The sequence below is a fragment of the Salmo salar genome, chromosome 16 (genome assembly GCF_965601325.2).
Source record: "Salmo salar chromosome 16, fSalSal1, whole genome shotgun sequence".
Lineage (NCBI taxonomy): Eukaryota > Metazoa > Chordata > Actinopteri > Salmoniformes > Salmonidae > Salmo > Salmo salar.
In genome coordinates, this window is record NC_138306.1 from 24,557,864 (window position 1) to 24,585,294 (window position 27,431).

The window sequence follows — 27,431 nt, forward strand, 5'->3', positions numbered from 1 at the left end:
TATCCCCCTCATTACCCCTTTTACCCCTCTTCCTCACTGTCTTTTACCATATCCCCCCTCATTACCCCTTTTACCCCTCTTCCTCACTGTCTTTTACCCTATCCCCCCTCATTACCCCTTTTACCCCTCCTCCTCACTGTCTTTTACCCTATCCCCCCTCATTACCCCTTTTACCCCTTTTCCTCACTGTGTTTTACCCTATCCCCCCTCATTACCCCTTTTACCCCTCTTCCTCACTGTCTTTTACCCTATCCCCCCTCATTACCCCTTTTACCCCTCTTCCTCACTGTCTTTTACCATATCCCCCCTCATTACCCCTTTTACCCCTCTTCCTCACTGTCTTTTACCATATCCCCCCTCATTACCCCTTTTACCCCTCTTCCTCACTGTGTTTTACCATATCTCCCCTCATTACCCCTTTTACCCCTCTTCCTCACTGTCTTTTACCATATCCCCCTCATTACCCCTTTTACCCCTCTTCCTCACTGTCTTTTACCATATCCCCTCTCATTACCCCTTTTACCCCTCTTCCTCACTGTCTTTTACCATATCCCCCCTCATTACCCCTTTTACCCCTCTTCCTCACTGTCTTTTACCCTATCCTCCCTCATTACCCCTTTTACCCCTCTTCCTCACTGTCTTTTACCCTATCCCCCCTCATTACCCCTTTTACCCCTCTTCCTCACTGTCTTTTACCATATCCCCCCTCATTACCCCTTTTACCCCTCTTCCTCACTGTCTTTTACCATACCCCCCTCATTACCCCTGTTACCCCTCCTCCTCACTGTCTTTTACCATATCCCCCTCATTACCCCTTTTACCCCTCTTCCTCACTGTCTTTTACCCTATCCCCCTCATTACCCCTTTTACCCCTCTTCCTCACTGTCTTTTACCATATCCCCCCTCATTACCCCTTTTACCCCTCTTCCTCACTGTCTTTTACCATATCCCCCTCATTACCCCTTTTAACCCTCCTCCTCACTGTCTTTTACCCTATTCCTTCTTATTACCACTTTTACCCCTCTTCCTCACTCTTTTACCCAAACCCCTCATTACCCCTTTTACCCCTCCTCCTCACTGTCTTTTACCCTATCCCCCCTCATTACCCCTTTTACCCCTCTTCCTCACTGTCTTTTACCCTATCCCCCCTCATTACCCCTTTTACCCCTCTTCCTCACTGTCTTTTACCATATCCCCCCTCATTACCCCTTTTACCCCTCTTCCTCACTGTCTTTTACCCTATCCCCCCTCATTACCCCTTTTACCCCTCCTCCTCACTGTCTTTTACCCTATCCCCCCTCATTACCCCTTTTACCCCTTTTCCTCACTGTGTTTTACCCTATCCCCCCTCATTACCCCTTTTACCCCTCTTCCTCACTGTCTTTTACCCTATCCCCCCTCATTACCCCTTTTACCCCTCTTCCTCACTGTCTTTTACCATATCCCCCCTCATTACCCCTTTTACCCCTCTTCCTCACTGTCTTTTACCATATCCCCCCTCATTACCCCTTTTACCCCTCTTCCTCACTGTGTTTTACCATATCTCCCCTCATTACCCCTTTTACCCCTCTTCCTCACTGTCTTTTACCATATCCCCCTCATTACCCCTTTTACCCCTCTTCCTCACTGTCTTTTACCCTATCCCCTCTCATTACCCCTTTTACCCCTCTTCCTCACTGTCTTTTACCCTATCCCCCCTCATTACCCCTTTTACCCCTCTTCCTCACTGTCTTTTACCCTATCCCCCCTCATTACCCCTTTTACCCCTCTTCCTCACTGTCTTTTACCCTATCCCCCCTCATTACCCCTTTTACCCCTCTTCCTCACTGTCTTTTACCCTATCCCCCCTCATTACCCCTTTTACCCCTCTTCCTCACTGTCTTTTTACCCATATCCCCCCCTCATTACCCACTTTTACTCCCTCTTCCTCACTGTCTTTTACCCTATCCCCCCTCATTACCCCATTTTACCCCTCTCTCCTCACTGTCTTTTACCATATCCCCCTCATTACCCCCTTTAACCCTCCTCCTCACTGTCTTTTACCCTATTCCTTCTTATTACCACTTTTACCCCTCTTCCTCACTCTTTTACCCAAACCCCTCATTACCCCTTTTACCCCTCCTCCTCACTGTCTTTTACCCTATCTCCCCTCATTACCCCTTTTACCCCTCTTCCTCACTGTCTTTTACCATATCTCCCTCATTACCCCTTTTACCCCTCTTCCTCACTGTCTTTTACCCTATCCCCCCTCATTACCCCTTTTACCCCTATTCCTCACTGTCTTTTACCATATCCCCCCTCATTACCCCTTTTACCCCTCTTCCTCACTGTCTTTTACCATATCCCCCCTCATTACCCCTTTTACCCCTCCTCCTCATTGTCTTTTACCATATCCCCCCTCATTACCCCTTTTACCCCTCTTCCTCACTGTCTTTTACCATATCCCCTCATTACCCCTTTTACCCCTCCTCCTCACTGTCTTTTACCATATCCCCCCTCATTACCCCTTTTACCCCTCTTCCTCACTGTCTTTTACCCATCCCCCTCATTACCCCTTTTACCCCTCTTCCTCACTGTCTTTTACCATATCCCCCCTCATTACCCCTTTTACCCCTCTTCCTCACTGTCTTTTACCCTATCCCCCTCATTACCCCTTTTACCCCTCATCCTCACTGTCTTTTACCCTATCCCCCTCATTACCCCTTTTACCCCTCCTCCTCACTGTCTTTTACCATATCCCCCCTCATTACCCCTTTTACCCATCTTCCTCACTGTCTTTTACCCTATCCCCCATCATTACCCCTTTTACCCCTCCTCCTCACTGTCTTTTACCCTATCCCCCCTCATTACCCCTTTTACCCCTTTTCCTCACTGTGTTTTACCCTATCCCCCCTCATTACCCCTTTTACCCCTCTTCCTCACTGTCTTTTACCATATCCCCCCTCATTACCCCTTTTACCCCTCCTCCTCACTGTCTTTTACCATATCCCCCTCATTACCCCCTTTACCCCTCTTCCTCACTGTCTTTTACCCTATTCCCTCTTATTACCACTTTTACCCCTCTTCCTCACTCTTTTACCCAAACCCCTCAGTACCCCTTTTACCCCTCTTCCTCACTGTCTTCTACCCTATCCCCCCTCATTACCCATTTTACCCCTCTTCCTCACTATCTTTTACCCTATCCCCTCATTACCCATTTTACCCCTCTTCCTCACTGTCTTTTACCCTATCCCCCCTCATTACCCCTTTTACCCCTCTTCCTCACTGTCTTTTACCCTATCCCCCCTCATTACCCATTTTACTCCTCTTCCTCACTGTCTTTTACCCTATCCCCCCTCATTACCCATTTTACCCCTCTTCCTCACTGTCTTTTACCCTATCCCCCCTCATTACCCCTTTTACCCCTCTTCCTCACTGTCTTTTACCCTATCCCCCCTCATTACCCCTTTTACCCCTCTTCCTCACTGTCTTTTACCATATCACCCCTCATTACCCCTTTTACCCCTCTTCCTCACTGTCTTTTACCCTATCCCCCCTCATTACCCATTTTACTCCTCTTCCTCACTGTCTTTTACCCTATCCCCCCTCATTACCCCTTTTACCCCTCTTCCTCACTGTCTTTTACCCTATCCCCCCTCATTACCCCTTTTACCCCTCTTCCTCACTGTCTTTTACCCTATCCCCCCTCATTACCCATTTTACTCCTCTTCCTCACTGTCTTTTACCCTATCCCCCCTCATTACCCATTTTACTCCTCTTCCTCACTGTCTTTTACCCTATCCCCCCTCATTACCCCTTTTACCCCTCTTCCTCACTGTCTTTTACCCTATCCCCCCTCATTACCCCTTTTACCCCTCTTCCTCACTGTCTTTTACCATATCCCCCCTCATTACCCCTTTTACCCCTCTTCCTCACTGTCTTTTACCCTATCCCCCCTCATTACCCATTTTACTCCTCTTCCTCACTCTCTTTTACCCTATCCCCCCTCATTACCCCTTTTACCCCTCTTCCTCACTGTCTTTTACCCTATCCCCCCTCATTACCCCTTTTACCCCTCTTCCTCACTGTCTTTTACCCTATCCCCCCTCATTACCCATTTTACTCCTCTTCCTCACTGTCTTTTACCCTATCCCCCCTCATTACCCATTTTACTCCTCTTCCTCACTGTCTTTTACCCTATCCCCCTCATTACCCATTTTACTCCTCTTCCTCACTGTCTTTTACCCTATTCCCTCTCATTACCACTTCCCCCTTTCTCTACCCTCCTTCCTTTCCCTGTTAGCTCTTTATGTGAAGAAAAGTATTTATTTTCATTTATCAAAGCATTTCCCCCCTGAGAGAGGAAATGTGCAGTGTCTGCAAAGCGCTCGGGGGGGGGGTGTGTGTGTGTGTGTGTGTGTGTGTGTGTGTGTGTGTGTGTGTGTGTGTGTGTGTGTGTGTGTGTGTGTGTGTGTGTCGGGGGTACAGAGCGATGCTGGAGGTTATTATGTAGAGACTGGGACGTGACAGGAGATTCCTCTGATTGGGAATAAAATACCATCTTATCTATTTACATAAAGCCCAGTGCGATTGATCCCCCCCCACACACACACACACACACACACACACACACACACACACACACACACACACACACACACACTCACACACACACACACACACAAGTGCATACTGTAGCCATTAAAACACACAGACACACACACAGAGATGCACACAAGCAATACACACACAAGCCCTCACAAAAACTGCAGAAGCAGGCAAATACACTTGTAAACAAACACTAGAGGAAATTCACAAAGGGATTTGTCGTAATTAAATTGCAATGATCGCCCTTTTTAGATTTCACTTTGATGATGGAAAAAAAATAAAGTTAAAACGAAGACATTCTGGAAAACAGCTCTAATGGAACTTAAATTAAAAAGAACATGTAATTATCCACGCCTGGTAGAGGAGAGGAGCCACGGAGAAAAAACCCTGCTTTATTACATGTTGATGCTGAAGCTAGCAGCAGAATAACAATACCATTTATTTGTTGCAAACTTCAACTCTGCTGACATGCAATAAAATGATCCTTCTTCACAACCCTCACTGCCAATAACCCCTGCTTAGACAAAGACTGTGTCCGAAATCTGTCTTGCCTACTACTTACTAAAACAACATACTGTGTATTAATAGCCCTGCAAAGTATTTAGAATGTACTGTTTAGTAAAAACGTATGCAGTAAGAAACAAATATCAACATACTACTCATCCAAGGGGTCATCTAATGCACAATCCCACTTGATCCCCACCATATGTTCATTTATGTAAAGCACATCCCCTGATTATCAGCTGCTGTCAAACACATGAGTGTGATAAGACAATACTCTTCCTGAATAATGTGCAGCGACTTCTACTTGATGAAAAGCTGAAATGAGTATGACATCCTGGCATTTAAAGCATACTACATTTTACATTTATTTTTTCACATACCCAAAAAGCCAACTATTTAGAAAGTATGGGTATTTGGACACGGCCTAAAGCTTACATGAAAAACATCAAGAGGATATGAAAGAAACGTAGACTTTCTCTTTTGATTCTTATTAACCTGACCTATGACCTCCCCTCTGACTCCAAAGTGACCGCCCCATGTCCCCTGTGACCCCTTTGGGACTGAAGGCATGGAATGTGGACTTGACCTCTCAGGCTCCACTCTTCACAGCAGGAATTTGTGTGTGCGCGTTCGGTAGCGCGCGAGTGTGTGTGTGTCTGCAGATGGGAGCCCCATATGCTCTAACCCTAATGCCAGACCAGTGTTATCAGTCCCAGGTATTCACTAATCATATAACTACACCGCAAAACAAAGCAACAAAAACTGCATCAAATAAATGCCCCCCCCCCCCCCCCAGTCAATCTTTCTGTGATACTGCAAACTAAACCTCTTCTACAGACTCACACACACACACACACACACACACACACACACACACACACACACACACACACACACACACACACACACACACACACACACACACACACACACACACACACACACACACACACACACACACACACACACACACACACACACACACACACACACACACACACACACACACACACACACACACACACCTCTGCTCAGCAAGCTGTGTGGCCCTGAATCGAGCTGAGTACAGGTGAGATAGGTGGGATAGGGGAGGGACATGGTGTTGTCTAGCAGGTGTTCTTCTGTCTGTCTCCTGTCATGACTCTGATTGGTTCAATCTAACCCTGACAGCAGGTCAACACCCCTAAATCTAACAGCCAATCACTGGAGATCACTGGGGGAATGGAACTCATGGAGAACGTACAGTACAAGCCAATGTGAAGGACAGAAAATAACATACTGTATATGAATGTAAACAAATAAGTATTTCTCAGAATTTGAGTTTTTAGTGTAAATAAAGTGTTGTTGTGAGCAGGTGGTGTTCACTCCTGCTGGAAGTGTCTCACTTTCCTGTTCTAAAATAGACCTGTGTGTGTTTGCATATGAGAAATAAATAAATATAGTGAGGGAGGCAGGAAGATACAGATAAAGAGAGATCCCTCATGCACACCTCTCTCTTGCTCCACCTCCTGCGAGCCTCCCCCTCCCTCCCTCCCTCCCTCCCTCCCTCCCTCCCTCCCTCCCTCCTCCCTCCCTCCCTCCCTCCCTCCCTCTGTGGCGTATGTGTGTCAACCTTGACCCAGAGCAGTAGAGCACAGGAGCATTGAGTGGGGGAGGGAGCAGGGGAGAAAGGAGAGAGAGAGGGGGAGGCAAAGTGAGGAGGGCACATTGCCCTGTTTATGTAAGATTTGAGCACACTTCCAAAATGGCCACTAACAGAACAGTGAGAGTGGAGCAGAGAGGGAAAGGGAGATTTAACCCCTAAGTGTCTGTGACAACAGGAACAGTTAATGTAGCCTACTCAGTACTCTGAGCATGAGTACGTTGCTACTTTCTCTCTCTCTCTCTCTCCCCATCTGTATCTGTCTGTCTGATGTAGAGATTCCTCTGTGGCCTAGCGATTAGCAGCATGTTTCTCCTCCTCTCCTCCCTCCTTTTCTCACTGCATCCGTTCTCATTGACATCATTATCTGAGACATCGACAGAGGGGAGGACTGGGAAACCAGAGAGAGCAGATCTGCTGGGAATCACTTCCCCAATCATTAAAACTCTCTTATCCCTCGAATACCTGCTTGTTAAACACTGTGTGTGTGTGTGTGTGTGTGTGTGTGTGTGTGTGTGTGTGTGTGTGTGTGTGTGTGTGTGTGTGTGTGTGTGTGTGTGTGTGTGTGTGTGTGTGTGTGTGTGTGTGTGTGTGTGTGTGTGTGTGTGTGTGTTAAACAGGCTCAATCGGAGCATGCATTAAAGGTTTTGCGGTAGTCTATTAGGAGTGTGAATGTGTGTTCTCTACTCTCCTCTTCCATCACCAGAACCTGTCCTTTTCCTGTCATGAAAGTTTAATCAGCCATTTAAAAGCCAGTGACCAGGCTGAGTCTCTGTATGTACCCTGCCTCCAGGTTTGAAGAAACTGATACAGGCAATGCAGAGGTCAGCCCTGGTCCAGCCAGCCAGCCAGCGTGCCCTGCAGGCACTGAGTAGTAGCTTCAGTACATCAATTCACTGATTACAACTGGAACCACTTTTACCATGATAAATCAGGGCCAAGTGAGAATAGTCCAAATTAAAGAGACTATTTAGAGATAGACTAGCTTATATGGTAATGTACAGGTAGCTGTAAAATTTGGGATGCTAGCAGCAGAGAAGAGAGCCATCAGTTGAGAGCCATCCGTCAGTCTGTAGGTCTACTCTACTGTGTACAGGGAGGAATCCATCAGTCTAGCTAGCATGTGCTGAGGAGGGGAGAGGGGATACGTCAGTGATAAGTCAGTCTAGCAGGAGAGAGAGAGAGAGAGAGAGAGAGAGAGAGAGAGAGAGAGAGAGAGAGAGAGAGAGAGAGAGAGAGAGATGTAGACCACACAGCTGATATATAGCCTCTGCGGCTGGCTCACTCTCACTCACATCTATCTCTCTCTCTGTCTGTCTCTGTCTCTTTCTCTCTATAATTAATTTAGCATGAACACATAGCGGAAGCACATTAATATACAATAGAATAACGAAATGACTTACTATAGAAAAAAAATGCAAACGTCTATTATTTGCTGTTCTCTCCCTTACCCACCAATTTCTCTCTTCCTCCCTCTCTCTTTCTCTCTCTCTCTCTGTCTCTCCTATGTTCTACCTCTTTCTGTGAATGAGTGACTTATAGGGCTTAATTGCTGGCAGTGGTTCATGTGATCACATGGCCATGTCATGACAGCATGTGATAAATACAGCAGGACAGTTAAAACACTGCTTTATAGGGGAACCAAACACACACAAACAGTAATGTTAACCCAGAACTTGTCAAAGCCTTTTTGCTAGTCTGGAAGCTTTAACACACAGTGTGATGCACCAACTCCAGCGGGTATATGAATCCCTCTTTCTACCCCACTGTAAAACACTGAGACTGTGACAGAAGAGTCTGCAGGGTTTAGTCCATACATCTTGTTGTTACATGGAGCTAGATATCAGGGAGTGACCTTTTTATGCACCACACCATACATTGTTAAAATAATGGGGTGTCTTATAGCAGGATGCTCCATGCTGGGGTGGGGGGAGACGGGGGAGACGGGGGGGGGGGGGGGGGCAGAGAGAGAGACAGACCGTGGAATGGGTGGCCAAAAACAACTAACTGAAAGTCACACCCCCAATTAGCCACAAATATGACTGCATTGAGGCATATGTGCTTCCTTGGAAATACGAACCATGCCACTTTTGAGTGTGTCAAGAACTGCAACGCTGCTGGGGTTTTCACACTCAACAGTTTCCTGTGTGTATCAAGAATGGTCCACCACCCAAAGGACATCCAGCCAACTTGACACAACTGTGGGAAGCATTGGAGTCAACATGGGCCAGTATCCCTGTGGAACGCTTTCAGCACCTTGTAGTCTATGCCCCGATGAATTCAGGCTGTTCTGAGGGCTAAAGGGGGTACAACTCAATATTTTGGAAGGTGTTCCTAACGTTTTGTTCACTCAGTTTATATATGGGAACAGCAGAGTGTGTTTAGCACTGGCATCTCCTTATTTATCTCTGTGTTAGTTAGTTCCCTCGCAACACTTCAAATGAATGTCATCCTGAGGATATAGAGGGAGAAAGCTAGAATTCAGCAGTTTCCCTGCAGCCTGGTTATTTATCAAGATAACAAGCAGGAGAAGCCTCCTGTTCCAGCCAGGCCTAGGCAATATGTTCTCTCTCTGTGTGTGTGTGTGTGTGTGTGTGTGTGTGTGTGTGTGTGTGTGTGTGTGTGTGTGTGTGTGTGTGTGTGTGTGTGTGTGTGTGCCCTGCGAGAGGGAAATAAAAGGGTGTTAGAGTGAGGGGATGGACGGCTGCAGCTGGTTATGGATGCACTGGGACTAGTAGGTACATTTATATAAGGAGGGACAGGAGTCACACACATAAACACACAATGTTATGGATGCACTATATGCCAAGGTGAAAGATTTAGTCCGTGCAGGAATTTGCACACGCGCAAGCACATATCCAGTACAGCTAGGACGTCCCAGTACAGGGATCCATGCTCAATTATACTGAGGCAAATCTCTATTTAGATGTAGAGTGCTGCATTGTGTGGCTGTTCAAATGGTAGCTAGTTGGGTTTTTAATAAACATTAGCATCGGGGCCAGGGTGTGTATTGCAGCTAGATGGATTCTTCCTGTAGGACTATGTATTGAGATATATCCTGAGGAGTGTTGGTATTGTGCCATGTTAACAACTCTATAGCTTCAGCGCTAACACAAGGGCTGCTGGAGTTTAATTAGACACGGGGTGCAAAGCTAACGAGCTAGTGCTGGGGAGACACTGCAGGGAAGAGAGGAGAGGGAAGACAAGAGGAAGGAGAAGTGTGTGTGTGTGCGTGTGTGTGTGTGCGCACGTGTGTGTGTGTGTGTGTGTGTGTGTGTGTGTGTGTGTGTGCGTGCGTGCGTGCGTGCGTGCGTGCGTGCGTGTGAGGAGAGGATGAATCTAGAAGAAAAGAGGAGAGAGGGAGGAGATGAGGGAACGCTGTGGGCTACAGGAAGACCCTAAGGCTAAGAACTATGATAGTGTAATGTATTTCCCCTGAACTAACTCACAAGTAATCACTGCATCTCTCTCAATCATGCTGTGAACAGACATTCCCTACCTGAGGACAACAGTGTCTCTGCCGACCCCCCCCCCCCCCCCCCCCCTCGCAACACACACTCTACCAAAGTCTCCACCAAAGACTCATTAAAATACATCTGAATAAAACAGACTACATTTTGGCTCTGTGCACACAACTAGAAACATGGGAGAAGAGACACACAGCATTGGACATTAACATAATTTGAAAGGAGAAGAGGGGTGCTCTGAGACATTATGTATGTATGTATGTATATATATATATATATATATATGCAAGGATTTTTCTGTACCATAAGACAAATACTGTATTAATGAAGAAAAATACATATACTCACCCACATATAGTACCTCCCCACATACACACACCGTGATGTTGCTGTGTCTGTGTCCTTCCATAACAACCTGACCTGCCTGCTGGCAGCCTGGGAGGCACCACACACACACACACACGCACGCACACACACTCACACCCTGTAACGTGCTCTATAGCTTGAGCCTGCTTCTACAACCCCCCCTCTCTCCCTCACTCTGCTCCCCCTTCCTCCAACCCCCACCTCCCCTCTCCCCCAACCAGTGACCTCAGAACTCCTGACAGGCAGAAAATGCTGAAGTATGCAGGTGTCCTAATGTCGCAGCCACACACACACCACTGTCTTATATTGCACTGATCGGCTTTAACCCTGTCACTGCCACACGATTCCTTAGAGTATATATTTAACAAACACACAGAGCAACTGTGACGCTGATATTGATGCTGTCTTTGTTCAACATTTCCGGGGCTTTTCGGAGAGTTATTTCACGAAGTGGACACACACACTGTGTCTGAGTGTGTATGTGAGCGTTGTATTACAGTGGTGATGAGTCGTCAGGCTGTGAGGCTGCTATCTCAGACACAGTGATATGTGAGGGTGATACTCCACATTGACCAGGCCTTTAAATAAGCCCTTCGATCCTACTGGGACAACAGTAAGGTCACTGCCTGCCTCCGCTCTCCCTGTCTGCCTGCCTGTCTGGCTGCACCCACAGCCAGATCCCTCCATCCCTAACTCTTTTTCTTCCCTCCTCTTCTCCCTTCCTCCTTCCGCACGCCATCCTTCACTGACTGTCTGTCTGTCTGCCCCGATAGAGAGGTTCCTCCATCCCTCTCTCTCTCCCTCAATCTCCTCACATACTCCCACCCGTCCCTCTGTCTGTCAGTGTGAGAAGTGAAGTCTGTCCCCATGGAGATAGGAGACAGAGTCCCAGGGTCAAGGGTCAGCTGAGAGGTGAAAGGTCGTGACCCTATCCAATGACCACTAGGGAGCAGAGAGAGGGCATGTCACACCCCACCTGTCAATCAGCCTGTGCTGTCGGACACCAGACAGAGAATTGCATTCCGTCACAGACACAAGCCACAGAGACACGAGCCTGTCAAATATATGCTGTCACAATCCTCAAAGGATACCTTATGTACAGTCACTGTCCTCTGATTTCTGCATACTGAAAACTGAGGACTTTGTTGGGAGATTTGTATTGTAATTATCACAACATATAGAGCAGGGAACATCAACTAGATTCAGCCGCGAGCAGATATTTTCTAGAGTGGACGGTCAGGGGGCCGGAACATAATTCGAAATCATTTGTACTCTGCAAATTGATGCGAGCCGCCAGATGATGATCCCTGATATAGAAGGTGAAAGAAGTCCCAACAAGAAAGGCGTCCTCCTGAGCTAGTTGCCTGTCTGTCCTCTGGTCGCGCCGACCATTAAAATCATTAGCACTTAACTCTAATCTGTATGGAGCCTGTACAGCTACCGCTGCCTGCCTTCACAAGCAGAAATCTCAGACTATCAACACACAGCTTCACCAGAGGTATAGAAAACAGAGGCCAACCTATCGTCTGGACTGTCTCACTGTATAGAGACACATTCAGAGGTTACATACTGTGGTAATATCATCCAAAATCTAAACAAAATCAACACAGAAAAAAGTTCTGAGGTAAGGAAGTGTGTTTTTATCACTCTGAAGATTGTGAACAATTATTATAACATTTCTCAAATTAAATCAGCAAAGTCAACCCCTATTGAAATGTGCAAAATTATTTTGTAAAATAGTGAACCCATTTTTATAAGAGACACTAACAGTTACTTGATAAATATTTTTTAAAGACCATTCAATGATGATAATCAAAATTGTTAATACTATTAATATGTATATCCTTCAGTATAACTGTACAATTGTGCTTCATAAAATGCTAAATATGTATTTAATAAGTATCAGAAATAACAATAATAAACAAACAATAAGATGCAATTATATGAATAACTATTATATTAAACACAATACAGATTTTGTTGTGAATGTGTATACTTTTCACCTTTTCCAGAATTGTTTTAAAGCAATAATATAGCTAGCTTAAAAAAGTAATGTGTGTGTTATGAACCAGGTGATCAGTGAGCTGAGGAGGAGAAGGGACAAGATGGCGGATGTTACCTCAGACTCCAGGTCAAGGGGCAGGGGGCAGGGTTCAGGGGTCACTATCACAGATGGAGGAACTTTCTCGACGTCCTGAGGATAGAGATAATAAAAGCAAGGATTAAAACATAGTAGTTTCACTAAAACATACGCTAAGCTTCTGTACAATCTTAGGAAAAAAAGTGCTATCTAGTACCTAAAAGGGTTAGTAATCTGTCCCCATAAGATAACCCTTTAAAGAACCATTTTGGTTCCAGGAAGATCCCTTTTCACAGAGGGTTCTCCCTGAAACCAAAAAGGGTTCCAACTGGAACCCAAAAGGGTTCCCCTATGGGGAGAGCCAAAGAACCCTTTTGGAACCCTTTTTTTTCTAAGACTGTAGCAGGGAGGGAGGTGAATGAGAGAGAAAGAAAGAGAAAGAGCACATTAAAGCCTCTTTATACATATTTAAGCAACAATGAAAGACATTAATTTTTCCAGTAATGCCATTTGAGACCATATGGGCCATGTCCTGCTTAGCCAGGAGTTACCACTACCACACACCACTCTGAGAGAAAGCAGGATGGTAATGACACACACCCTGATCACTTTCTGTAGAGATTGAAGGTGCAGTAGCCTACTGAGTCCTGTTATGTGTACTGCTAATGTGTGCTACTGAGTGTGAAGTTGACCAGGAGCTGTAGAAATTGATATTCATTTGCAGACATTCTGCTGATAAATAAGAAGGTAGATATAATCGAAAGCAACACGCGTACAAACAGGTGCATGCACACCCATCAGTGGGGACACAGAGAGAATGCTAGGACATGGCACCAGTGGGTGAGGTCAGGGTCTTTCCCATGTACAGATAAAAGAGAGAGGAGAGGAGAGGAGAGAGACAGCGGAAGAGCTGAACAACACTTTGGGTCACCTTGTCTGGCTGGAGATCAATGTCTGTTAGACTGGTGAGTGAGTAGAGAGAGAGAGAGTGAGTAAGAGAGAGAGAGAGAGAGAGAGAGAGAGAGAGAGAGAGAGAGAGAGAGAGAGAGAGAGAGAGAGAGAGAGAGAGATAGAGATAGAGATAGAGATAGAGATGCTGCGCAGCCACTGCACAACAGCAGAACCTGAGACGGAGCTGCATTTCCTGACAAAATGTGAAAAATATAAAATAATTAGAGTGTCATTTCCCCAAATTTCAAACCCTTATTCAAGGTTTCAAAGACCTCTCTGATGAGAGTAGGCTACCCGTCCTGTTGGGGGAGGACGCAGAGAGCTGTGGGTTGGCAGCACACTACATTGCTGCCTGCCGTAAGATGAGGGACAATGTCTGACAGACCAATCAACCTGCACATTTTTTATTTTTTATTTCACCTTTATTTAACCAGGTAGGCTAGTTGAGAACAAGTTCTCATTTACAACTGCGTCCTGGCCACGATAAAGCAAAGTGTCCTCCACTATTGCTATTGTTCAATGTATGGTTATTTTGACCCTTGGTTATTGTTGTTACTGTTGTCTCATTGACAATTTTGATTCTTATTATTTTCATATTGTAAATATCCAAAGTGAGCTTTGGCAAAATGTACATTGTTACGTCATGCCAATAAAGCAAATTGAATTGAATTGAGAGAGACAGACAGACAGAGAGAGAGAGAGAGAGAGAGAGAGAGAAGAGGAGATGAGAGGAGAGAGAGAGGAAGAGGGACAGAGGACAGAGGAAGAGGGCGAGAGGAGAGAGGAGAGAAGAGACGAGAGAGAGAGGAGAGAGAGAGAGAGAGAGAGAGAGAGAGGAGAGAGAGAGAGAGAGAGAGAGAGAGAGAGAGAGAGAGAGAGAGAGAGAGACTGTGACTTCTGCATTCCTTGGGCAGAGAGGTACATAAAGGCGGTTGATTTAAATCAGTGTCTGACTGCAGTAGAAGGGTAAATCACCTCACAGCTTCAATGAGCTGCAGGTAAAACACACAGGGGTCGGGCTCAGCTCCAACTCTACACACACATGCATACAAACGCTTGCACACACACACACAGCAGACTCTCTGACCTGCAACTCAACAATCTGAAGGAATGTTTATCTGTGTTTCAGAAGACTATGCTGCTAAATTAGAACTCTATCATAATTAGCATTCATCTGTTGCCCTTTAGTTAATTATATATTCTGATCAGGAGGGGTTTTCCAGCAGATTCAAATGTGAGTGAAAGGATGCGCACAGTACACTCTTAGAATAAAAGGTGCTATCTAGAACCTAAAAGGGTTATTTGGCTGTTCCCATAGGAGAACCCTTTGAAGAACTAGTTTTAGTTCCAGGTAAAACCCTTTTCGGTTCCATGTAGAACCATTTCCACATAGGGTTCTACCTGAAACCAAAAAGAGTTCTCTCTGGAACCAAAAAGGGTTCTCCTATGGGGACAGCTTTAGAACCCTTTTTTCCTAAGAGTGAACAGTACTGCATGAGATGGATTGTAGAGCACATATTGCTAAATTATATTGGAAATTCATATTTTACAACAAATGTGTATGTATCACATGTATGGGTGATTTGGGTTTAGATAGATGTTATACAACCCGACAGTTTCAAACATTCACAAACACCCTGACATATCTGTGGCTATCCAGGAGCGCAGTCTCACCAAGCCAGTCGGCAGAGAGAAGGCAATACGACCCTGTATAAATATACAGCTTCCTCACCCTGCAGCCCGCACCGCGACAGGAGGGGGGAAATGCTAAATTATTAGCTTTTCAAATAAATGACACATAACTCAGCCGAGAGAGAGAGAGAGAGAGAGAGAGAGAGAGACTCCTGCATTCCTAGGGCAGTGTGATGGACGCAGTACAGAGGTACATAAACGCGGTTGATTTAAATCACTTTAAATGTAAATGTTTATCGCAACGCACAGAGAGATGCAGATGGGGAGTGAGTGGAAGAGATTGAAATTGTTTCCTCTTTTGAATGTGAATACTATATGTGTTTAACCCTTTGTGGTGTCATTGTAAGGGCAAGTCTGGGTGTGTGTGTTTGTGTGTGTGTGGGTGGGGGTCCTATTACTTAATATTAATAATAACATAATTGGTTTACAAAAGCAGCTTTCATACTGCATACAGAAACAACTAGAGGTGGTTACAACCTTTGCTCTGTTGCTGAGTCTCTTAAAGGAAAACTCCACCCAAAAACTATCTGTTGGTATTTGTTTCATTAGTCCATTGTTGACATAGTCCCAAAACACAGAAATCATCCCCGTATGATGCATTTTGCGTTATATGACGTAAAAACGCAGCATCAAATGATGAAAAATGCATCATACGGGGATGATTTCTGTATTTTGAAAGTTACATTTCTTGAAAAATTGATTGCTGACAAGCAAAACATTTTGGGACTATGTCAACAATGTACTAATGAAACAAATACCAAAAGATCGTTCTTGGATGGATATAATATGCAAGCGGAGGAATTGAGGGCGTTTGGATGAGCTCAGATTTCTTCCTAACAATGCATATATTGAATTAAATGCATTATAATAAAGGGAGAATGTAATCTGCTCATATAGATTGTCTACACTGAACACTCAATAGACAGACAGACTGGAGGAATGGATGCTTTGATAGACTCTCTCACCGCAAGGTCAAATAAAAGACGCAATGCTGGACATTGACTTCCTAGCACATCCACTTAGTCACACACACACGCACGTGCACACAAGAACACACACACACTTCCTGTATCATACTGATGCTAAAATGTTTATTCTATTCTACTGAGCCATTTACTTTATGTTCATATTCTTATATTTTCTTATCGCTTATTGTTGTTGCACTGTCGTTGGATGGTGTATACCATGTGTATCCAGTGCATACGACAGTTCATACGACTAATACAACTTGAAACACACAATGCACACAGAGCCATTGTGCCATTAATAAAGGCATTAAAGTGAAGTACATCATGTTGATTGAAATGTCAATAAGAATGCATTTCAAAGTGATTTCCCATTGTTGACCTCAGAGAGAAAGTCCAATATTGTGACAGGAGACAACTACATTATCTGTAATAACCTGATCATTGGACATAGTAGAAATGATCACAGCACACCAGTCAATATGCTGGGACAGAGAATGGAATTACACTTCATGCTGATTCAATTAATCCTAATATAATAACTGTAAGTGTGTGTGTGTGTGTGTGTGTGTGTGTGTGTGTGTGTGTGTGTGTGTGTGTGTGTGTGTGTGTGTGTGTGTGTGTGTGTGGTGTGTGTGTGTGTGTGTGTGTGTGTGTGTGTGTGTGTGTGTGTGTGTGTGTGTGTGTGTGTGTGTGTGTGAACGGTACATCTGTTGTGATGCTGAGGTGTAAAGAGGTACTAGTGTCCTCTCTGTTCTGTTCTGCCCTGGCTGCTCTTACACAGGAAGTCATCCGGTAACACAGGTGTAAAGAGGAAGTAGTGTTGTGTCCTCTCTGTTCTATTCTGCCCTGGCTGCTCTTACACAGGAAGTGATCTGGTAACACAGGTGTAAAGAATCATGTTGTGTCCTATCTGTTCTGTTCTGCCTTGGCTGCTCTTACACAGGAAGTGATCCGGTAACACAGCATCCTACCCCATACTGGTTCTGGCTCCCACACACACATGCACACATAAGCAGCAAAGACACACACACACACACACACACACACACACACACACACACACACACACACACACACACACACACACACACACACACACACACACACACACACACACACACACACACACACACACACACACACACACACACACACACACACACTTCAGTGGACAAACAAAACACAGACTCTGCAATAGGGGCTTAGCGCCAAGTTTGCACCAATACACAACCTGCCTTATTCCCATGGCCAAATTACAGAAATGTAATGAGTAAGAACACCGTAATGTGTAGAAATGTAGAAAAATAAATATGGTTTAAAATATGAAGTTCACCAAAATAGGATGAAAACTTGTTCATGATTAACATAGTTCTACTGAAAAATGCATCACACTGGCATTCCACACCAAATGTTTGAATGTATGATTTCATATGATTATTAACACAAGTAAGGTATATAGACTCAAGCTAATTTCCTGTACCTTGTGCCAGAGCCAGAGCTCCACTCACACAGCAAACCCCACTAATTCTATCTGCTTGTAGGAGTAAAGAGGTGCCATGAAATAAGTATGGTGTCTCCAGTTCCAGGTTAGAACACAAATGTAATTAAATAGCACACTGTATTGACTTAATCAGAAGGCAGGGCTATAAATGAATGGCACAGGACCACTAAAAGGCCCTCTCCTCTCTGCCTGAACGCTTCTCCCATCGTTTATCATCTTAAAGAAGCAAAAGGCCTCTCTCTCTCTGTCCCTCTCTCTCCCCCTCTCCCCCTCTCTCCCTCCCTCTCTCTCCCTCTCTCTCCCTCCCTCAGTCAAAGGGGAAATAGTCCGTTCTGGCCGGGGGAGGACCATGATATCCCAGCCTGCACCTCTCTGTGCTCTGTGTATGAGCAGCACCTGGGGGTGGGGAACAGACTACGGACATCTTCCCTTAAAGTTGCAGAGGTATCAAAACTAGAGAGAGATGGGGGAGGTATCAAAGTTAGAGGACAAACAGACAGAGACAGTGAGCTACGATGCAGTACACACTTATCTCAGCCATGCTGCTAACCCAGGATGTAAAGGGAAACCATCAGTTAACTGTTATCTGCTTAAATAGAATGAATTTGCTTTTTGAATATCTATTCCAAAGTGTTTCAAACTCATGCATGGTTAAAAAAGCTCACTCTCTTAAGCACCCTCATACACAACCTCGCACGCACACACGCAAACGAGCACCGCGCAAAAAGCAGGTGCAGTACGTAGGTGATCTCATGTGGAAATGTAGTCCATCTATGCCTCTCACTCTTTCCAAACCAGAATGTCTACAGATTAAGAAGTAATGATGCAATAAAAAGTGATAGCCAATAACAAAATCATTCAATGTCCCCATAGGTATTAGGTATGCTTCTGAGGACTGCATAGCCTTGCCTTCCTTTTAAGGCTCGCGCGTTCTGTTATAACATTATAGCATCTCCAATCCAAAATTATATCTAGAATCGGATTCCTATATCGCAACAAAGCCTCCTTCACTCATGCTGCCAAACATACCCTCGTAAAACTGACCATCCTACCAATCCTCGACTTCGGTGATGTCATCTATAAAATAGCCTCCAACACTCTACTCAACAAACTGGATGCAGTCTATCACAGTGCCATCCGTTTTGTCACCAAAGCCCCATACACTACCCACCATTGCGACCTGTACGCTCTCGTTGGTTGGCCCTCGCTTCATACTCGTCGCCAAACCCACTGGCTCCAGGTCATCTACAAGTATTTGCTAGGTAAAGCCCCGCTTTATCTCAGCTCACTGGTCACCATAGCAGCACCCACTCGTAGCACGCGCTCCAGCAGGTATCTCTCACTGGTCACCCCCAAAGCCAATTCCTCCTTTGGTCATCTTTCCTTCCAGTTCTCTGCTGCCAATGACTGGAACGAACTGCAAAAATCTCTGAAGCTGGAGACTCATACCTCCCTCACTAGCTTTAAGCACCAGCTGTCAGAGCAGCTCACAGATCACTGCACCTGTACATAGTCCATCTGTAAAAAGCCCATCTATCTACCTACTTCATCCCCATACTGTATTTATTTATTTATTTATCTTGCTCCTTTGCACCCCAGTATCTCTACTTGCACATTCATCTTCTGCACATCTACCATTCCAGTGTTTAATTGCTATATTGTAATTACTTCGCCACCGTGGCCTATTTATTGCCTTAACTTACCTCATTTGCACTCACTGTATATAGACTTTTTGTTTTCTTTTGTTCTACTGTATTATTGACTGTATGTTTTGTTTATTCCATGTGTAACTCTGTGTTGTTGTATGTGTCGAATTGCTACGCTTTATCTTGGCCAGGTCGCAGTTGCAAATGAGAACTTGTTCTCAACTAGCCTACCTAAAGAAGAAATATATATATATTTTTTAAATAACCTAGTCTTCATACCAGTCAGAACTGTACGTATGATTATGCGAACCAGAATTTAACAACATTAGCAAGTTGTAGATAATGTTATTATCTATTATTATGCAGAAGAAAGGGATAGTAAAAAGAATCAAGCATTGCGGGGAAAAAGGGACGAAACAGACACAGCACACAAAGACATGCACCACATGCTGGATTCTTCCATTTAAAAAACTGTCCCGCGTAGTCGTAACATTGTCAAAGTCATAACGAAAAATGTATTTTTTTCGTATACTCATTTGATTAGCCTATTTCAGATTTCAAAATAGAACGAAGAAATTTGACAAGAATGATAATGAAATGAAACAACCATTTACAGGTTCACGATCTGACTTTCCCTGCATTAAAAATCTTCCCGACTCCAAAAATGTTCATTTTTTTTACACTGGACTAATAGCCTATGTTCCACCATAAGCAAACAGTGAGCGATGTGTAGCCTAGTCGTTTAAAATGATTTTAGGGAAAAATATGCCATGTTGAACTTCGTTCTAGGCTACCCTCTGCCCATCAAGTAGCCGAATTCCCTTTCAATTGACCTTATGGTAAATATAGGGAACGTTTTTATTGAACTAAATACTAGGCTATATCTCCATGCCATATTTAGAATTTAACTTTTGAGTTAAAGGGTTCAGGGTCGAGTTTTTCGATTGCTACGGAGCAAAGAACAAACGTTTGCTTTTAAATTAATGTTGAACAAAATGGGACTGGGGACCTGTGTCCGGCGTCATGTGAAGTGTGCAGAAAACAATCCGCATATGTAGCCTAGGCCTAATGTCTAAATAAACTGGAATATTTAGTTTGGACTGTTGTAATTCTCTCTAAGCAATTAAGCAACAGGTGAAATAAATCTTATTTCTGTACAACACAGCGGAAGAGCTAAATACGACACGTTATTATAGCGTCTTCAACACAACATAAAGTTACTGTATGCTTTTATAAGCAAGATTTTTTTTTTTTTGCTTTAGGTCTATATTGTCCTCCTAAGATTTGTCTATAGCCTACAGCACAGCAGGGGGCAAAAGTGTATTGAGTTTACACGAAAGGTATAATACTAAAACACAGAAATTATAGGCCTATAGGCAATTCACCAATGCTTTTATGAAATTAATTTTTTACAAAGAATTAGGACTAATTTGGCTTTATCCACAAGTGTAGCCTGTTAGGCAAGTAAACCCGGTGATAAAGTCAGCATAACAACAATTTAAACATGCATTAATAAAAATGAACATTAATGAAAGTTTAAGTTTCCATTCATAAACATTTATTGATGAATGGTGGGAATTTGGATATTCCAGTTTGAACACTGTGTTGTCCAAACAATGTTTAAGTCATTTCCTTAGACACCAGGACATCTTTTCAGAATATATCCATAGTTTACCATGATTACATTTTATATAGCAACATTAAAGTTATTGAATATCACCTAATATTTCCAACAATTCCTAACAGTCAACAGTTTTCCGATCGGTTTATCCCCACGGGGTTTCGGGTAACATGCGTGCAATACAGTCCAACAATTCCTTAATTTTTCTGAGAATGACACATTTTCAGATGAAGAGATTTTCCCACCTCTTAATGGTGATTCGTCATAACACTTTTGATAAAGACACAAACCTGGTTTAAGAGTATGCATATAAGCCTATATCTGATTTGTCCTTTATGTAATTTCCTTCTTCGATACTTGTATCAAAGACAAGAAAAGAAGAAGGAAAATTATTTAGTGCATTTGGACAAAAATTATACAAAAGTATGCCTACATTTAATCTAAATAATCTTACAATATTCCAAAATGAAAAGCAACCTGTTGCGTAACAAAAACCACATTGACTGAATATTCACTGAATTAAAATATGCCTTTTAAAATGATAAAGGAATCCACAGGAATCCAGAAGTAGGCTACAAAATGCCATCAGATGAACAGTGGGCTACACACCGCTACATGCACCACGGTGTAACACACCGCACTCCGTTCAAGAGAAGATAGAATTCCAAATGTCCTGTCTGTCTTTCTCCAGGCATAATCCGAGCCTGACAAGTGAAAGGTAATGCGTCAGCGGCTTTGTGTGTAGAGAATGAGGCTCAATGTCAGAAGGGACGGCGAGAGGTGAGGAGGGGATGAGAGGTGAGTTGAGTTGAGGGTTGAGGAGACTGATGGAGGATGAAGTCCCTCACACTTTTTGGTCCCAAATCCCCCCAAAAGCGATGAGTCCATATAAATACATAACATGCGGTTGTCATCCAAGAAAACGTAACAAAAGTATTCCTGAAAGGACAGCAAATACCGCACATGACCTGCATGGTTGATTTAGGCTATATAACGTAGTCTCTATATTATGCCATAGGCCTACTGTTTGAATGCTCAAAACATGAAAAACATAGATTATATGAAAATGGGGTAAATTATAGCCTACAAAGAAGACATTAAAACAAAATTAATATTTAAGAGTTACCTTTCAGTTAAATTTGACTAAATGTACTGTAGGCCTAAATTTAAGATTTAGGCCGATTGAGCACGTTTTGTGCGCACAGATTATTAATGATCACTTGACACGTTTGAGGAAGATGCCCCACGAAACAAAATGCACACAAATGTTTTCTTTATCCTTTTTAAAATACAAAATAACGACGGCAAAACACAACGAATAAGATCTATACAGGCTATTTCTAACAATGTAATCCAGTGATCAAACTCTAGTAGGCCAGTTTATAACACTTATGTATTTACATTACAAACCTAATTTAACACGGAACATTTACCTAACCGCATTCTCATTAAATATCACCACAAAATGTGTAAAGAAAATGAAAAAATATGAATATGTGTCTTTGCTAATCCCCACCTTTACGCACGGAAACTTTACGATCCTGCCAAAATTAATAACCGTTCATTTTCCTCTTTTTTTAAAAAAAGTGACTATTTTCTAAACTGTGAAACTCACATGAAGAACTCTGGGGATGAGGGGGTGTTGTCACTGCCGGATCCGTTTTCTCGGAAGCCGTTGGTGATGAGCTTCTCGTACTTGTCCTTGTATGCGTCCCTCTCCCTGGCCAGCCGCGACATCTCCGCCTTGAGGTGGTCCACCTGCTGGACCAGCTGCGTCTTCTCGCCCTCCAGAACATGTCTCTGCTGGACCCGCTTGTAGCGGCATGACTGGGCATAGCCTCTGTTCTTTAGGGTCCTCCTCTTCTGTTTCAGCCGGATCACCTCCTCTTTGCTGACCCCGCGGAGGTGTCGGTTCAGCTCCCGTACTGACATGGTCACCAGCTGGTCGTCCGAAAACCGGTCGTCCAGGTCCAGGTGTCCCATGTGCTGGTGGCTGCCCGCCGAGCTAGCGTTGGACGGGACCCCGGTGGAGGGATGGTGTCCCCCGGCGTGGTGGTGATGGTGGTGGTGGTGGTGGGGACCTCCGTTCTGCGCTGCTGCTGCAGCGATAACAGCCGATACCACAGCGGCTGCTGAGCCCATCTCCTCCCCGGCCATGCCGCCTCCTGCCCCGGCCGACCCGGCAAACTGCTGCCCTCTAGCATAGCCATCGAAGGACTGGAGCTGGTGGCTGCTGCTGATCAGCGCCTCTACCGCGTCTTCGGGGCTGAAGCCCAGCGCTTCGGGATTCAGCTGCTGTTGGTAGCCGCTCATCCAGTAAAAATCCTCCAGGTGAGCCTTCTGCTCGCTCCCGGAGCCCGGGCTGGGCGCCGAAAAGCTTGGGGAAGGGGGAACCGAGCTGCAAGGCGTGCTCATCGGGGTGGAAGACAAGGATCCCCCGGTGATCAGACGGCTGCACTGGCTGATGCTGCGATCCGGCTCCACCGGCTCCTTTTTCACTTCAAACTTCATCAGATCGAAGTCATTAACATATTCCATGGCCAGGGGACTGGTGGGCAGGTCGGAGTTGCTCATTGCCAGTTCTGATGCCATCCTTTTACTGCTGCTGCTAGCAGTCCTCCAAACGGGTTGAGCAGCACCTGTCAAAGCGGGCTGCGGTGACACGCACTGAGCCAGTTTGATTTCTTTCTTTATTTTATTTTCTAAAAAAATTGGAAAAAACAAGGGGTTTTCTAGCCTAATTGTGCTGCGCACGTTTTTGGTTTTTGAAATTGGATCTTTTTTCTCTCTCTCTTTAACGCAGTGTTTGCACAGACGCACTAGAGCAGCGCGTGCGTCGCTCTCTCGTTTCCGCCCTCTCCTTGTCTGCACGCGGTTCTGTGTGTTTCTAACATTTAACACTTCATGCCTTCTTTTAGGATTAGTGCGCGAAAGTGAAGGAGGTTCACGTGAGGTGTCACTGGCAAATTCGTGCCTTGAAGAGAATAATACAACAACAAAAAACTCCACGCCAGGCTTGACGGAGAGAGATTTAAAAAAAAAAAAAGGGATCAACCCCCGCAGACGAGTTTAAATGCATTGCTGAGTTTTATAGGCGTCCTGACGTCAGGCTCAAATATGAAATGGTATTGGACTCACAGCCAATGGGCTATCTCGCTCTGAGGGACAATTAGCATAATATTAGATGATCCAATATTTTGGGAAAGGACCGAGCCTATCAGTTAACTCTCTCCCGACTAGAATTTAAAGACAGTAAAAACTAAATAAAGAAACACTACAATGCATAGCCTATTGGTTATAACGATTTTCAACAGGTATATGTTCATCTCGTTTCTTTCAATAAAGTTATCTATAAATACCAACATAGGCTATAAGCAACATCAAAAAGACAGTTAATTGTCTATTAGCTACCTTATCAATAGATTTACAGAAGTTTATGACACTATTGACGTTAATCAATCAAACTGTAGGCTATTTTTGTCAGCATAACAAAGATGTATAGGCTATACCTTTTAAACATTGGGGTTGTAAAACGAATATAAGATATCCAATTTCTTATAATATCTCGAAGGGTAGTGTTAGGTGGTAGTTAGTAGGCCCTAGGAATATTATGTTACGTGTAATTATTTAGAACTAATACGTATTTCATTGTGGAACGATGTAGATACATTAACGTAAACACTTCGCTTAATCTTGGAACATTTACCAGTCAAATTGCACTCACTTCTCTCAGCCTATGCGTGTATGAAACCTAATTCAGAGCTATTTATACAGCTCTGGCCTTATGGACATGTTCAATTATGCGTTCTATGTTCAACTGATAGCCTACGTATTTTCTTTGACGATTTTCATATTTTCGGGTAGCAGTTCTTGGTCAGGGAAGTCATTTGGGGTACTGTACACTTGTGTTTTTGTCGATAGGGTTGTGAAAGCATGGGTCCGGCCATGTGAATGGCTGTTAGCAAACCCAACAGCGCCACCCTTTGGAATAAGACAGTAGGCCTAGGTAACGAACATTAGTAATGGCAGGTGGGTGATATGATCCCTCTGAAGATGCAAGGGTTCTCTGTTTCTGTTTATCATTACTTTGTTTGACGATAACACATATTAGGGGAGATTGGGGTAAATTAAGTCATTTTTACATTCAGCATCACTCCGTCAAGGGAAAACAAGTATTCTTTCTAAACAAAGATATCTATATATATTTCAGGATGTTGTGTGTCTCTGGAAATAGTTAATGTAAACATTACAGTTTTGAAAACATAGCTTGTCCAAAAAAACTGGTCTCTTGGCAAAACTTACCCCAGGTATGGGGTAAGTTGAGCCATGGGACAGGGTAAGTTAAGCCACATACACATTTCTATACTGAATTAAATATTACCACACATTTTGTGTTTTCTAATTAAAAACACAAAATTATATCTGGTACACAATAAAGTTATGGTTCAACATGTAAATATCGCTCCAGTGTTGAAGCTTAGGAACACTTATATTCTTGATCTGACAGTTCTAATCGTTCCTGTGTTTGGGAGGTGCCGGAAAAAGGCAATTTAAAAACTGTCCCGTGACTCCTGCCGTGACATCCCCTAAACAAATAAAAACTGTCTCTCTGAGAATTTGTGCACAACTGGTAAATAGTCGCTTATTGATAGGCCTATGTCAGTCAGTCAGGTGGCTAGCTGCCGGCAGAGACTTCTATTGCAGTAACTTTGAAGGGCTCTGGCTAGTATTACTTAGCCAGCTAAGAATGAAGTAAGAAACTAACGTTAAACGGAGCCTATCTCAGCAGGAGCAAAAAATAGGCTACTACCATGAACAAAAATATAAACACATGTTAAGTTTCATGAGCTGAAATAAAAAATCCCAGAAATGTCCCATATGCACAAAAAGCTTTTTTTCTCTGAAATTTTGTGCACAAATTTGTTTACATCCCTGTTAGTGAGCATTTATCATTTGCCAAGATAATCCATCCACCTGACAGGTGTAGCATATCAAGAAGCTGATTAAGCAGCATGATAATTACACAGGCACACCTTGTGCTGGGGACAATAAAATGTGCTGTTTTGTCACACAACTCAATGCAACAGATGTCTAAAGTTTTGAGGGAGCGTGCAATTGGCTAACTGCAGGAATGTCCACCAGAGCATTTCATGTTAATTTCTCTACCACAAGCTGCATCCAACATTGTTTTAGAGAATTTGGCAGTACATCCAACCTGTATTTAACTAGGCAAGTCAGTTAAGAACAAATTCTTATTTACAATGACGGTCTACTCTTGCCAAACCTGGACGACGCTGGGCCAGTTGTGCGCCGCCCTACGGGACTCCCAATCACAGCCGGATGTGATACAGCCTGGATTCAAACCAGGGACTGTAGTGACACCTCTTGCACTGAGATGCAGTGCCTTAGACCACTGCGCCACTCGGGAACCTACCTCACAACCGCAGACCACGTGTAACCACGCCAGCCCAGGACCTCCACATCCGGTTTCTTCACCTGCAGGGTCGTCTGAGACCAGCCACCCGGACAGCTGATGAATCTGTTGGTTTGCACAACCGAAGACTTTCTGCACAAACTGTCAGAAACCATCTCAGGGAAGCTCATCTGCGTGCTTGTCGTCCTCACCAGGGTCTTGACCTGACTACAGTTTGGCGTAACCAACTTCAGTGAGCAAATGTTCACACTTGATGGCCACTGGCACGCTGGAGAAGTGTGCTTTTCATGGATGAATCCCAGTTTCAACTGTACTGGCAGATGCAAGACAGTGTGTAAGGCGTAGTGTGGGCGAGGGGTTTGCTAATGTCAACGTTGTGAACAGAGTGCCCCATGGTGGCAATGGGGTTATGGTATGGGCAGGCATAAGCTATGGACAACGAACACAATTGCATTTTATCAATGGCAATTTGAATGCACAGTAATACCGTGACGAGATCCTGAGGCCCATTGTCGTGCCATTCATCCGCCTCCATAACCTCATGTTTCAGCATAATAATGCACGGCCCCATGTTGCAAGGATCTGTTTACAATTCCTGGAAGCTGAAAATGGAAGCGTTTTCCAGTTCCCGCCAATATCCAGAAACTTCAAACAGCCATTGACGAGGAGTGGGACAACATTCCACAGGCCACAATCAACAGCCTGATCAACTCTATGTGAAGGAAATGTGTTGCGCTGCGTGAGGCAAATGGTGGTCACACCAGATACTGACTGGTTTTCTGATCCACGCTCCCACCTTTTTTTTAAAGGTATCTGTGACCAACAGATGCATAACTATATTCCCAGTCATGTGTGATCCATAGTGTAGGGCCTAATAAATGTATATAGACTGATTTCCTTATATAAACAGTAACTCAGTAAAACCTTTGAAATTGTTGCATATTGCATTCATATTTTTGATCAGTGTGTTTG

At 44.1% G+C, this 27,431-nt stretch overlaps 1 protein-coding gene across 1 annotated transcript in view; it reads right to left on the reverse strand.

Annotated features, from left to right (window-relative positions):
* Window positions 1–24,072, reverse strand: part of LOC106573401 (transcription factor Maf) — a 66,045-nt gene extending 41,973 nt beyond the window's left edge. The window contains exons 1-2 of the mRNA XM_014148413.3: window positions 22,641–24,072; window positions 12,686–12,760 (exon numbers count right to left, since the gene is read on the reverse strand). Coding sequence (XP_014003888.1) covers window positions 12,733–12,760; window positions 22,641–23,617 — 1,005 coding nt within the window. The 5' untranslated portion in view covers window positions 23,618–24,072 and the 3' untranslated portion in view covers window positions 12,686–12,732. The remainder of the gene's footprint in view (window positions 1–12,685; window positions 12,761–22,640) is intronic.
* Window positions 24,073–27,431: the final 3,359 nt, after the last annotated feature.